Raw genomic sequence first — 12,872 nt, forward strand, 5'->3', positions numbered from 1 at the left:
ATTTTATTGCTTTAGAAAATTTTGTCAACATTTTATTTCAAATGAAAATTCTATGTTTTTTCATTTGAAAAACAAAGATCGAAAAAGCACAAAAATCAAAAACATTTTATTTCTATAGAAAATTTTGTCAAAATTTTATTGCTTTAGAAAATTTTGTCAACATTTTATTTCTATAGAAAATTTTGTCAAACTGAATTATATACGTATTTAATAGGCCTTTTGTTGGTTTAATATATACCCCGTACACGCAAAAAAATAATTCTTTCCTCCCAAACGAAATTTTAGACAAACAAAGTTCGTTTCTCATTTGCTTTTCGCTGTAAGGAAGTGTATTTGGGAGAAAAGTAGGATGTAAAAACAATTTCATAAGGACAAACTCAAAAAAAAAACATTGTTTTCTTGCTAATTGCATTTTCCCTCACATCTTTCTCACATCCATGATGTTTTTTAGTTCTTAACACCTTTTCCTGTAATACCAACAATGTAGAAGAAATTATACGATTTTATAAATTTTTAAAATTTTTTTTACCTTTCGCCTGGACGGAGAATCGAACCGCGGACCATGCACTTTGTAAGCCAACACACTAACCACTGGGCTATGTACCTGTTATGGTCATCAATAGATAAATATCCATATAAGTTATATTTATATAGCATAGCTTGCGGCGCCCACGAACCGAATAAACAAAGTTTATTTAACAGAAACAAACATTTAGTTTGTCACCGTGGTGCAGTGGTTGCTACGTCCGACTTGCATGCCAAGGGTCGTGGGTTCGATCCCTGCTTCGACCAAAGTTTTTTTTTTTTTGTTTTTTTTACATATATTCCAGATATGTTCGGAAGATTCCGAAAAAATGTTCAACATTCCATTATTAGTATATTAAATTTTGAACTGTAAAATGTGTCTTATTAAAGACCTAAAGTGAGAAAAGAACAGTGTTTGATATAAACGAAATGGACTGTGTTGTTTTTTCAAAAATAACTTTTTTTATTGAAAAAATAAAAATTTTGTAACAAACGAATTTTTTTGGTGATAAAAGTTTAAAATTTTGGAAGCAATTCAAAAAACTCTAACAAAAGAAAAACGTTTTCGGTACACGTTTTCCAAACGTTTTTTTTCTTTGCGTGTATGGACTACTTACAATTGGGAAGACGGTGTTAAGAAATTTTAAGTAACCTTGCCATCGGCAAGTGTTACCGCAACCCAAGTAATTCGATTGTGGATGACAGTCTTTAGTACAAGTTTCTATACAATCCATGGTGGAGGGTACATAAGATTCGGCTGGGCCGAACTTACGGCCGTATATACTTGTTGGATCTACATTAAACGTAAAGATTTGGGAAGAACATCCAAAATGATTTGCTGGGTAGTTATGTCACATTTGTACAAGTTACTATGCAATCCATGGTGGAGGGTACATAAGATTCGGCCGGGCCGAACTTACGGCCGTATATACTTGTTGGATCTACATTAAAAGTAAAGACGTGGGAAGAACTTCCAAATTCATTTGCTGGGTAGTTATGTCACATTTGGTTTATATCGATAAGTGCTTCATATAGGTCCCATATAAACCGGTCCCCCTAATTAACTTACTGTGGAGATGGCAGAAGGTAGACTTTTCATACAAATTGCGCGATATCAAAAGTAATTTCCCAACTTTTCGAGCTCATTTGGGTAAGGATCCCCGAGCAAATCATTTGCTAAATATTAGTTAGTTTAGATTTTTAGTATACTCGTATGTAAACATTCAGATTATTTGCTGATGAGAACCATTTAAATTTTTGGCAGTAAAGAAAAAATTTAAATTCTTATTAGAAATCGTAAAAATGCATATAACGTTCTTACTACAAAGAATAGCTTAGCTTGAAACGAATAAATTTTACATATTCCAAAACACAAAGAAAAATAGTATGTTTTCTGATATTTTCTTTAGGATAAACAGAGATGTTATGTTTCTAATAATATTCCATGAATTTCACTACTCAACATGCAAGTTTTTCTTTTCAAACTCCATTGCCCTCCCCTATTTCCATAAAAGCCAAACGGATAGAAAAATAGTGTAACAAAGTTTATAGGGAGAATGATTGAAGAAAGTTTGTTATGCCAAAGAGAATAAAAATATTCAATTTTGATCAAATTATAAAAAAAGAATGTTTTGGTTTTTTGTTTTTTTCGTGGAAACATGAAGGAGTGATTCAAGAACAGCATTAAGATTTAAGAAGGGTAAGTAAGCATGCATAAAACATTAAAAAATTCTAATATAACAACCAACAAATTTTGCACGAATTTCATCTAAAGGACGAAAAGAAAAGGATGATGTTGAGAATGCGTGCTCAAATTGCTTTTTGCGGGAGGGTTTTTCTTTTTTTTTGTATAGCCAGAGAAACAGAGTGTTGGACACGCAACATACAAATCACATCAAAAAGGGGGAACTACAAGGTGATTACAAGTAAGTGGTTGTAAGGGTGAGGCGGGGTAGGTGGTTGGTTGACAATGGATTGATGGTTTTGGTGTTCTATACTTGCACCACCATCATCTCTACTTACTGATTCGGCCAGTTTGTGTAACGTGGCATTAATACGTTCCGGATTACGCGGTGGTGGTTCTGGTGGCTCGGATGCAGCCATTGTTGGACCACTATTTGTGATATTTATTTGCATAATACAGGTGTTAACAAACTTTTGGTATAAGCTCGTTGTGCTGTCCTTTTTTTTTTTGTATATGTGTTGAGTTTTTGAGTTGAGTTTTTTGTTCTACAACTTGTTTGTTTTTATGTAATGCAAAGGCCTTTTGTGGCCAGATGCAAAAAAATATGAATTTTGTCCTTGTGGCTCCCTAATAGCTTTGCTGATATGTAAAAAGTATGGAGGGGATATTATCATTAACACTCTTCATGCTGGTCTCATTTGTGGTACTGTGCTTTAGTTTAGTTTTTGTTTTATTTCTCTTACTAGGTCTAATTTGTATAGGCTAATTAGGCTTATGTGAGTGCTTTATTAATTAATAATTGCAAAGTTTTGGTTTTTTCTCTCGTGGTCTTTGAGGCTTATTTCATTTACATCCACGCCAGAGAGTAGGACATTCAATCGTGATGTTACATTACGGAACATATACAAACGCAGACGCTTACATAGATACAGAAAGAGAAAGGATTGATGTTTTGTGGTACTATGTTGAACAATTTACTAAAACTACTTACAATTGTTGTAACAGTTATAGATATTTTCCAGTTTCTTCATTTATTGACTGCAAAGATTTCAAGATTCTGAAAAGAGAAGAGAAAAATTGTTAATTTTTTTTTTTGTAATGTGTTAAAAAATAAATTAAGTTAAAAACAGTATATACGGCCGTAAGTTCGGCCAGGCCGAAGCTTATGTACCCTCCACCATGGATTGCGTAGAAACTTCTACTGAAGACTGTCATCCACAATCGAATTACTTGGGTTGCGATAACACTTGCCGATGGCAAGGTATCTTAAAACTTCCTAATACCATAATATATACCACATAGTCCATACGTGATATATATTAAACTAAAAAAGGCCGTATAAATACGTATATAATTAAGTTTAAAGTTTCTATAGAAATAAAATTTTGACAACATTTTCTGTAGAAGTAAAATTTGGAAAAAATTTTCTATAGAAATAACATTTGGATAAATTTTCCTATAGAAATAAAATTTTGACAAAATTTTATATAGAAATAAAATTTTGACAAAATTTTCTATAGAAATAACATTTTGACAATGTTTTCTATAAAAATAAAATTTTGGTAGATTATTTGTGGCTCGAGTGGCAACCATGATTATGAACCGATAAGGACCAATTTTTGTGTGATTGGGGATCGCCTATATATAACTATAGACCGAAAATCTGGGGATCGATTTATATGGGTGCTATATATAATTATGGACCGATATGGACCAATTCTTGCATGGTTGTTAGAGACCATATACTAACACCACGTACCCAATTTCAACCGGATCAGATGAATTTTGTTCCTCTAAAAGGCTCCGGAGGTCAAATCTGGGGATCGGCTTATATGGGGGCTATATATAATTATGGACCGATATGGACCAATTTTGGCATGGTTGATAGAGACATTATACTAACACCATGAACCAAATTTCAATCGGATCGGATGACTTGTGCTCCTCTAAGAGGCTCCGGAGTTCAAATCTGGGGATCCGTTTATATGGGGGCTATATATAATTATGGGCCGATGTGGACCAATTTTCGCATGGTCATTAGAGAACATATACCAACACCATATACCAAACTTCTGCCGGGTCGGATGAAATTTGCTTCTCTTAGAGGCTCCGCAAGCCAAATTGGGGGATCTGTTTATATGGGGGCTATATACAATTATGGACCGATGTGGACCAATTTTTGCATGTTCATTAGAGAACATATACCAACACCATATACCAAATTTCAGCCGGATCGGATGAAATTTGCATCTCTTAGAGGCTCCGCAAACCAAATCGGGGGATCGGTTTATATGGGGGCTATATATAATTATGGACCGATGTGGACCAATTTTTGCATGGTTGTTAGAGACCATATACTAACATCATGTACCAAATTTCAGCCGGGTAGGATGAAGTTTGCTTCTCTTAGAGGCTCCGCAAGCCAAATCGGAGGATCTGTTTATATGGGGGCTATATATAATTATGGTCCGATGTTGACCAATTTTTGCATGGTCATTAGAGAACATATACCAACACCATATACCAAATTTCAGCCGGATCGGATGAAATTTGCTTCTCTTAGAGGCTCCGTAAACCAAATCGGGGGATCGGTTTATATGGGGGCTAAATATAATTATGGACCGATGTGGACCAATTTTTGCATGGTTGTTAGAGACCATATACTAACACCATGTACCAAATTTCAGCCGGATCGGATGAAATTTGCTTCTCTTAGAGCAATCGCAAGCAAAATTTGGGGGTCCGTTTATATGGGGGCTATACGTAAAAGTGGACCGATATGGACCAATTTCTGCATGTTTGTTAGAGACCATATACTAACACCATGTACCAAATTTCAGCCGGATCGGCTTCTCTTAGAGCAATCGCAAACCAAATTTAGTGGTCCGTTTATATGGGGGCTATACGTAAAAGTGGACCGATATGGCCCATTTTCAATACCATCCTACCTGCCAAGTTTCAAGTCGATAGCTTGTTTCGTTAGGAAGTTAGCGTGATTTCAACAGACGGACGGACGGACGGACATGCTCAGATCGACTCAGAATTTCACCACGACCCAGAATATATATACTTTATGGGGTCTTAGAGCAATATTTCGATGTGTTACAAACGGAATGACAAAGTTAATATACCTCCATCCTATGGTGGAGGGTATAAAAATAATAAAAATTTTGTGGTATAAAGAAACTATTAAATTCGGTTTTCTATAGGTATAGCAGAAAACGCTCTGTAACCCAAAAACTGTCATTAGAATGGACCCTATGAAACAATTTCATAAATGCCATTCAGGTAAGGGTTTAAATAAAATTATTATTGTTTTAATTTCTATTAAAATTGGCCATTAAAATTTTTGAAATAATTGTTAGACGATGTTTTGGACGTCGAGATGGCGTTGACGATGAACCATTTCCATGACGGCCATGATCAAGAACTTTTGAATGATATCGGGATCATTGAAGATTTCACATAAGTTTGAGTATTTGTATGTAACTCCAAGAAGGAAAAGTCTGAGTCCCATCGTTTAGTATACCGGTTGTCTTAGAATTAAATTCTGAGCCGATTTAGCGATGTCCGTCTGTCTGTATATGTAAGACAGACAGCTTGCAATTTAAGTCCGATCGTCCTCAAATTTGGAACATAGTTTTACCTTGGCTCAAAAACAATCGCTGTTGATTTTGAAACAAATCGGTTCAGATTGGATATAGCTATAGTCAACTGTGACTAATTTAGTTGAAATCGGTTCAGATTAAATATAGCTCCGATATATATTATTCGTCCGATTTGAACTCATATGACCTCAAAAGTCAAAGTTTTGCCCTGATTTGCTTCAATTTTTCCACACGAGTACGTTTAATAGTATCATTGAGTGCGCCAAATTTGATTGAAATCTGTTTAGATTATATATCTTTCGCCCGATTTACAATCATATGATCACGGAGGCCAAAGCTGTTCTCCCATTTACTTGAAATTTTGCATAGATAGCAGAATGTTTCATGCTTTACACCCTTTTTTCGATGGGAGTGTCCTGCAATTGACCCGATAGTTTCCACAGAGAATATATTTAATATGCTATTTAAGTGTGCCATCTTGATCTTATTGGTTCAGATTTAGATAAAGGCTCCATATATTTGTTCTTCCGGTTTATACAATTATGACCAAAATATCCACATTTTACACAAAATTCTTTGATGATTTCCCCATAACGTACTCATATCCTACATGCTGAATACCAGACTTTCCGCAGAACGGTCGAGTTTTAAATTAAGCTCCGACTTGTGGAAACATAGCCCGACTTGGCCAAATAATATATCAAAATCCACAATTGACCACATATCTTGGCGAGATCTAACCAATATCTTTGTAAAATCGCCACTGCTAAGTAGAAGAAATTGTAAATATTACTCAAATTGTCCTATATCTCGAATACATATGTATCGCCCGATATGCTCTGTTGTACAATTGCATTAAAATTGCTCTAGCTGTATATTTCCCATATTTATACCCTGCGCCACACTGTGGAACAGGGTATTATAAGTTAGTGCATATGTTTGTAACACCCAGAAGGAGACGAGATAGACACATGGTGTCTTTGGCAAAAATACTCAGGGTGGGCTCCTGAGTCGATATAGCCATGTCCATCTGTCTGTGAACACATTTTTGTGATCAAAGTCTAGGTCGCAGATTTAGTCCAATCGACTTCAAATTTGGCACAAGTATGTGTTTTGGCTGAAAATAGAACGCTATTGACTTTGGAAGAAATCGGTTCAGATTTAGATATAACTCCCATATATATCTTTCGCCCGATATGGACTTAAATGGCCCCAGAAGCCAGAGTTTTACCCAAATTTTGCTTCAAGTGGGCCAAATTTTATTGAAATCGGTTCAGATTTAGATATAGCTTCCATATATATCTTTCGGCCGATATGGACTAATATGGTCTCAGAGGCCAAAGTTTTACCCCAAAGTGGTTGAAATTTTGCACTAGGAGTACAATTATCAGTGTAGTCAAGTGTGCCAAATTTTATTTAAATCGGTTCAGATTTAGATATAGATCCCATATATATCTTTCGCCATATTTACACTCATATGACCACAGAGGCCAATTTTTTACTCCGATTTAGTTGAAATTTTTCACAGAGAGTAGAATGAGTGTTGTAGTTAGGCGTGCCAAATTTGGTTGAAATCGGTTCAGATTTAGTTATAGCTCTCATATATATGTTTTTCTGATTTCGACAAAAATGGTCAAATACCAACATTTCCCTTGTAAAATCGCCACTGCTTAGTCGAAAAGTTGTAAAAATTACTCTAATTTTCCTAAACTTCTAATACATATATATCGAGCGATAAATCATAAATAAACTTTTGCGAAGTTTCCTTAAAATTGCTTCAGAGTTAAATGTTTCCCATATTTTGTTTACTAACACTGTGTTCCACCCTAGTGCATTAGCCGACTTTAATTTTGAATCTATAGATTTTGTAGAAGTCCATCAAATTCTGTCCAGATCGAGTTATATTTAAATGTATGTATTAGGGGCAAACCTTTATATATAGCACCGAACATATTTGACGGATATGATATGGTGTCGAAAATTTAGATCTACAAAGTGGTGCAGCCCGACTTTAGACTTTTCTTACTTGTTTTTACTAACATTGTGTTTCATCGCAGGACGTTAGCTGATTTAAATTTTAATTCTAGAGATTTTGTAGAAGTACAAAAAATTGTCTCCAAATCGGTTAAGATATTTGCATATGGGAATATAAACCTTCAACATAACTCTCAACAAATTTGAGGGAGATGAGATAGTAACGTTAATTTTTGTCTACATAGTGGTGAATGGTATAATATAGTCGGTCCCGCCCGACTTTGGACCTTACGTACTTGTTTATAAATGCTTTCATTCTATTAAATTTTTTGGCAGACAATTTGAAAATATAACACGCGCTTCGACTGCAACGTCGGTAATACCAAAGCTGCAGGTATTGTGCGACGTCTATATGGTTGACATTTGTTTTCTTTGCAGAAGAGAACTTTTCGTCCTCTTGTATTTCCTACTCTCTGAAATAAAAGTGTGTATGGATGCCACCATTGTCAAATCCCAGGAAATGAAAACGAAACACAATCCAAAAAACGAAATTTTAATTCATTTTCATTTGAAATTTTGGGGTTTATTTTCGTAATGCAAAATAAAATCAAATTACTTTCCAAAAATCATAACAAATTGGTGTTGTTGCTTTCCAAATATTTTTTTTTGGATCCTACTTCATTTAGGTTTTGGGATTTATTATCATAACACAAAATAAAATTAAATTACTTTTAAACAAGAATAAAAAATTGTTGTTCTTTTCCAAATATTTGTTTTTGGGTCCTACTTCATTTGGGTTTTGGGGTTTATTTTCAAGGAGGCAATCTTCATAGTTCTAATCTTTGGTGGAAGGTTTAGATGAAGTCTATATATAATTATGAACCGATATGGACCAATTTTTGCATGGTTGTTATGGAACATATACTAACATTGCGTTCCAAATTTCATTCCGACCAGATGAAATTTTCTCGCCAAAAAGATTTCGGTCAAAAGTCAAAATTGGTGATCGGTTTATATGAGGGGCTATATATAATTATGAACCCATATGTACAAATTTGTGCATTATTGTTAGGTGGCATATACTAACATCAAGTATCAAATTTTAACCGGATTTGATGAAATTTACTCCTCCAAGAGGCTCTGCAAGTCAAATCTGGGGATCGGTTTGTAACAGTTTTATTGAAATTTTATCTTCAAAAAATTTTCTTAGTGTAGGCGATATGCCAATTTGTTTAAAAACGCGGCAACCATGGGAATTTTATTTTAATTTTTGACACAAGTTTATATATGAAAGTTCCAAACCTCTTACCCACTAACAGATCGCATTTCTCCTGGCCAGTCCCAGTTGTCATTCCATTTTTCATGGATTACCTCAAATTCGAATATAGTCTTTAAGAATTTCCACAAGAAATATCTACATCTGATTAAGATTACGATTTTAGTTTAGGAAATGCTCATTAATCAAATTTTATATTTTCGAAACTGCTTGCGGCCATGAATTTTAAGTAGCATTGGCCATTGTGATGTATAATCAACAATCAAATTTGGTGCGTAATTCATACGCACCGGTGGTCCTTCACAATTTTATTGTTCTGGTTGCTTTGTCATACACAATAACATATCTCTTTGGATGTTTTCAAATCAGTGTTGCCATGTTTATGATTTGTTATTTCTTATGAATTTGAAATTACTGTTAGTGGAATAGTGTGGGCAGTTTTTTTTTTCGATTGTCGAGGATTATCGGTGGTCCTTCACAATTTTATTGTTCTGTCTTTGTCGCACTCTCTATCTCTCGCTCTCTTTGGATACCTACAAATGAGTGTTGCTACGTTGGGGGTTTTCTTGCACAATCTATAGGTTTCGTTCGGATTATTTAGGGGATTTTTTGGGACTAATATATAGGTATATTTCAGTTAAAACAAGTATATACGGCCGTAAGTTCGGCCAGGCCGAATCTTATGTACCCTCCACCATGGATTGCGTAGAAACTTCTACGAAAGACTGTCATCCACAATCGAATTACTTGGGTTGTGGTATCTTAAAACTTCTTAACATCGTTTTCTAAATTGTGAGTTAGTCCATTCGTGGTATAAATATATTAGACAAAAAATTTATGTATAGTTAAGTCTACAAATAATTACGAATCGATATGGACTTTTTGCACGGTACGTAGAGAGCCAGAATTGAAATATGGGGGCTATATACAATTATGAACTTGATATGGACCAATTTTTGTGTGATTGGAAATCGATTTATCTGAATGATATATATAACTATAGACCGATATGGACCTACTTACGCATGGTTGTTAACGACCATATACTAGCACAATGTACCAAATTTCAACTCACTCGGATGAAATTTGCTCCTCCAAGAGGCTCCAAAACCAAATCTCGGTATCGGTTTATATGGGGCTATATATGATTATGGACTGATATGGACCAATTTTGGCATGGTTGTTAAATATCATATATGATCACCACGTACCAAACTTCAAGCAGATCGGATGAATTTTGCTTCTCCAAAAGGCACCGGAGTCAAATCTGGGGATCGGTTTGTATGGGAGCTATATATAATTATGGGCTGATAGGAACCAATTCCTGCATGGTTGTTGGATACCATATACTAACATCTCGTACCAAATTTCAACCGAATGGGAAGAATTTTGCTCTTCCAAGGGGCTCTGGAGGTCAAATCTGGGGATCGGTTTATATGGGGCCTATATATAATTATGGACCGATACCGACCAATTTTTGCATTGGAGTTTGAGGCCATATATTAACACCACGTACCAAATTTCAAATGAATCAGATGAATTTTGGTCTTCCGCGAGGCTCCGGAGGTCAAATCTGGTGATCGGTTTATATGGGGGCTATATATAATTATGGACCGATGTGGACCAATTTTTTTATATATATTCATGATCAGGGAGAAATTCTAAGACGATATAAGCATGTCCGTCTGTCTGTCTGTTGTAATCACGCTACAGCCTTCAATAATGGCGCTATCGTCCTGAAATTTGGCACAGTTTCGTCTTTTGTTTTGGTACATGGCGTTAGTCTATGGTACATGGTGTTGGTATATGGTCTCTAACAACCACGCAAAAATTGGTCCACATCGGTCCATAATTATATATAGCCCCCATATAAACCGATCCCCAGATTTAGCTTGCGGAGCCTAACAGATAAGCAAATTTCATCCGATTCTGCTGAAATTTGGTACATGGTGTTGGTATATGGTCTCTAATAACCATGCAAAAATTGGTTCACATCGGTCCATAATTATATATAGCCCCCATATAAACCGATCCCCAGATTTGGCTTGCGAAGCCTCAAAGAGGAGCAAATTTCATTCGATCCGGCTGAAATTTGGTACATGATGATGGTATATGGTCTCTAACAACCATGCAAAAATTGGTCCACATCGGTTCATAATTATATATAGACCCCATATAAACCGATCTCCAGATTTGGCTTGCGAAGCCTCAAAGAGAAGCAAATTTCATCCAATCCGGTTGTAATTTGGAACATGGTGTTAGTATATGATCTTTAACAACCGTGCCAGAATTGGTCCATATCGGTCCATACTTATATATAGCCCCCATATAAAACATTCTCCAGATTTGACCTCCGGAGCCTCTTGGAGGAGCAAAATTCTTCCGATCCGGTTCAAATTAGGAACGTGGTGTTAGTATATGGTCGCTAACAACCATACCAAAATTGGTCCAATCACACAAAAATTGGTCCATATCGGTTCATAATCATGGTTGCCACTAGAGCCAAAAATAATCTACCAAAATTTTATTTATATAGAAAATTTTGTCAAAATTTTATTTCTAGAGAAAATTTTGTTAAAATTTTATTCGGTTTATAATAAAATTTTCATCATTGTCAAAATTTTATTTCTATAGAAAATTTTGTCAAAATTTTATTTCTATAGGAAATTTTGTTCAAATTTTATTCGGTTCATAATCGTGGTTGCCACTCGAGCCAAAAATAATCTACCTAGATTTTATTTCTATAGAAAATTTTGTCAAAAGTTTATTTCTATAGAAAATTTTGTTAAAATTTTATTTCTGTAGAAATTTTTGTCAAAATTTTCTTTTTCTAGAAAATTTTGTCAAAAGTTTATTTCTATAGAAAATTTTGTTAAAATTTTATTTCTATAGAAAATTTTGTTAAAATTTCATTTCTGTAGAAAATTGGATCGATCTTTTTTGATTTAATGGATCGATCTTTTTTGATTTAATATATACCACGTATGGACTACCTTGCCATCGGCACGCGTTACCGCAACTTAAGTAATTCGATTGTGGATGGCAGTGTTTAGATGAAGTTTCTACGCAATCCATGATGGAGGGTACATAAGCTTCGGTCTGGCCGAACTTACGGCCGTATATACTTGTTTATTATTATTTTTTTCTTAAAAAAATTTAAGTGTTTTCACAAAATTTGGAACATCATTTTGTACTTATTTACATTCCTAATAAGTTTTTGAAAAATCAAAAACAATTTGGAAATTTTTTGTTTTCTTAAAAGACACTTGGCAACACTTCTTCATCTTCATGCTACCTGTAATAAATTACAACAAAATTATTAGGAATTCCCTTGGTGATGGGCATATAAATAGAACAAGAAAAGAAATTTAAAAAAAGAAATGAATTGTAAATACAAATAAGGAACGTGAACTGCCTTGATAATAGAAAAACATTTTCAAAATACATACAGTTTTTCTCTCCTTGAGTATTGAGTAAATACTGCCTTTTAAAGTTGTTGGTTAGCATCTTAAAACCTAAGAGATAGCTTTCGAATATCCTGCTTGGTTCTGAGAATTTAATCAAACACACCAACAAATAAATTTCTATCCTACGTAGACCGCAACAACTATCACTTTTATGCTATTCTCCTTGGTGTTGTTTATATACTGACAAGGAAACAGAAAACACTTTACTCACACTTCAAGCCATAACAGCTCTATTGACATGGATTCTATGTGCGAATTGGATCGTTCCTTTTTCTCCATTTCACACCGCGACTTATATACAATGGACACATTTATTTCACAACATCGAGTGGTCTATT

At 34.7% G+C, this 12,872-nt stretch overlaps 1 protein-coding gene across 1 annotated transcript in view; it reads right to left on the reverse strand.

Moving 5' to 3' along the window:
• The window catches only part of Liprin-gamma (liprin protein kazrin), a 94,023-nt gene extending 90,920 nt beyond the window's left edge, over positions 1-3,103 (reverse strand). Inside the window, 1 exon segment of the mRNA XM_075313092.1 lies at positions 2,548-3,103. Coding sequence (XP_075169207.1) covers positions 2,548-2,661 — 114 coding nt within the window. The 5' untranslated portion in view covers positions 2,662-3,103.
• Between the last annotated feature and the right edge of the window lie 9,769 nt (positions 3,104-12,872).

Source organism: Haematobia irritans, chromosome 5 (genome assembly GCF_050003625.1).
Source record: "Haematobia irritans isolate KBUSLIRL chromosome 5, ASM5000362v1, whole genome shotgun sequence".
Lineage (NCBI taxonomy): Eukaryota > Metazoa > Arthropoda > Insecta > Diptera > Muscidae > Haematobia > Haematobia irritans.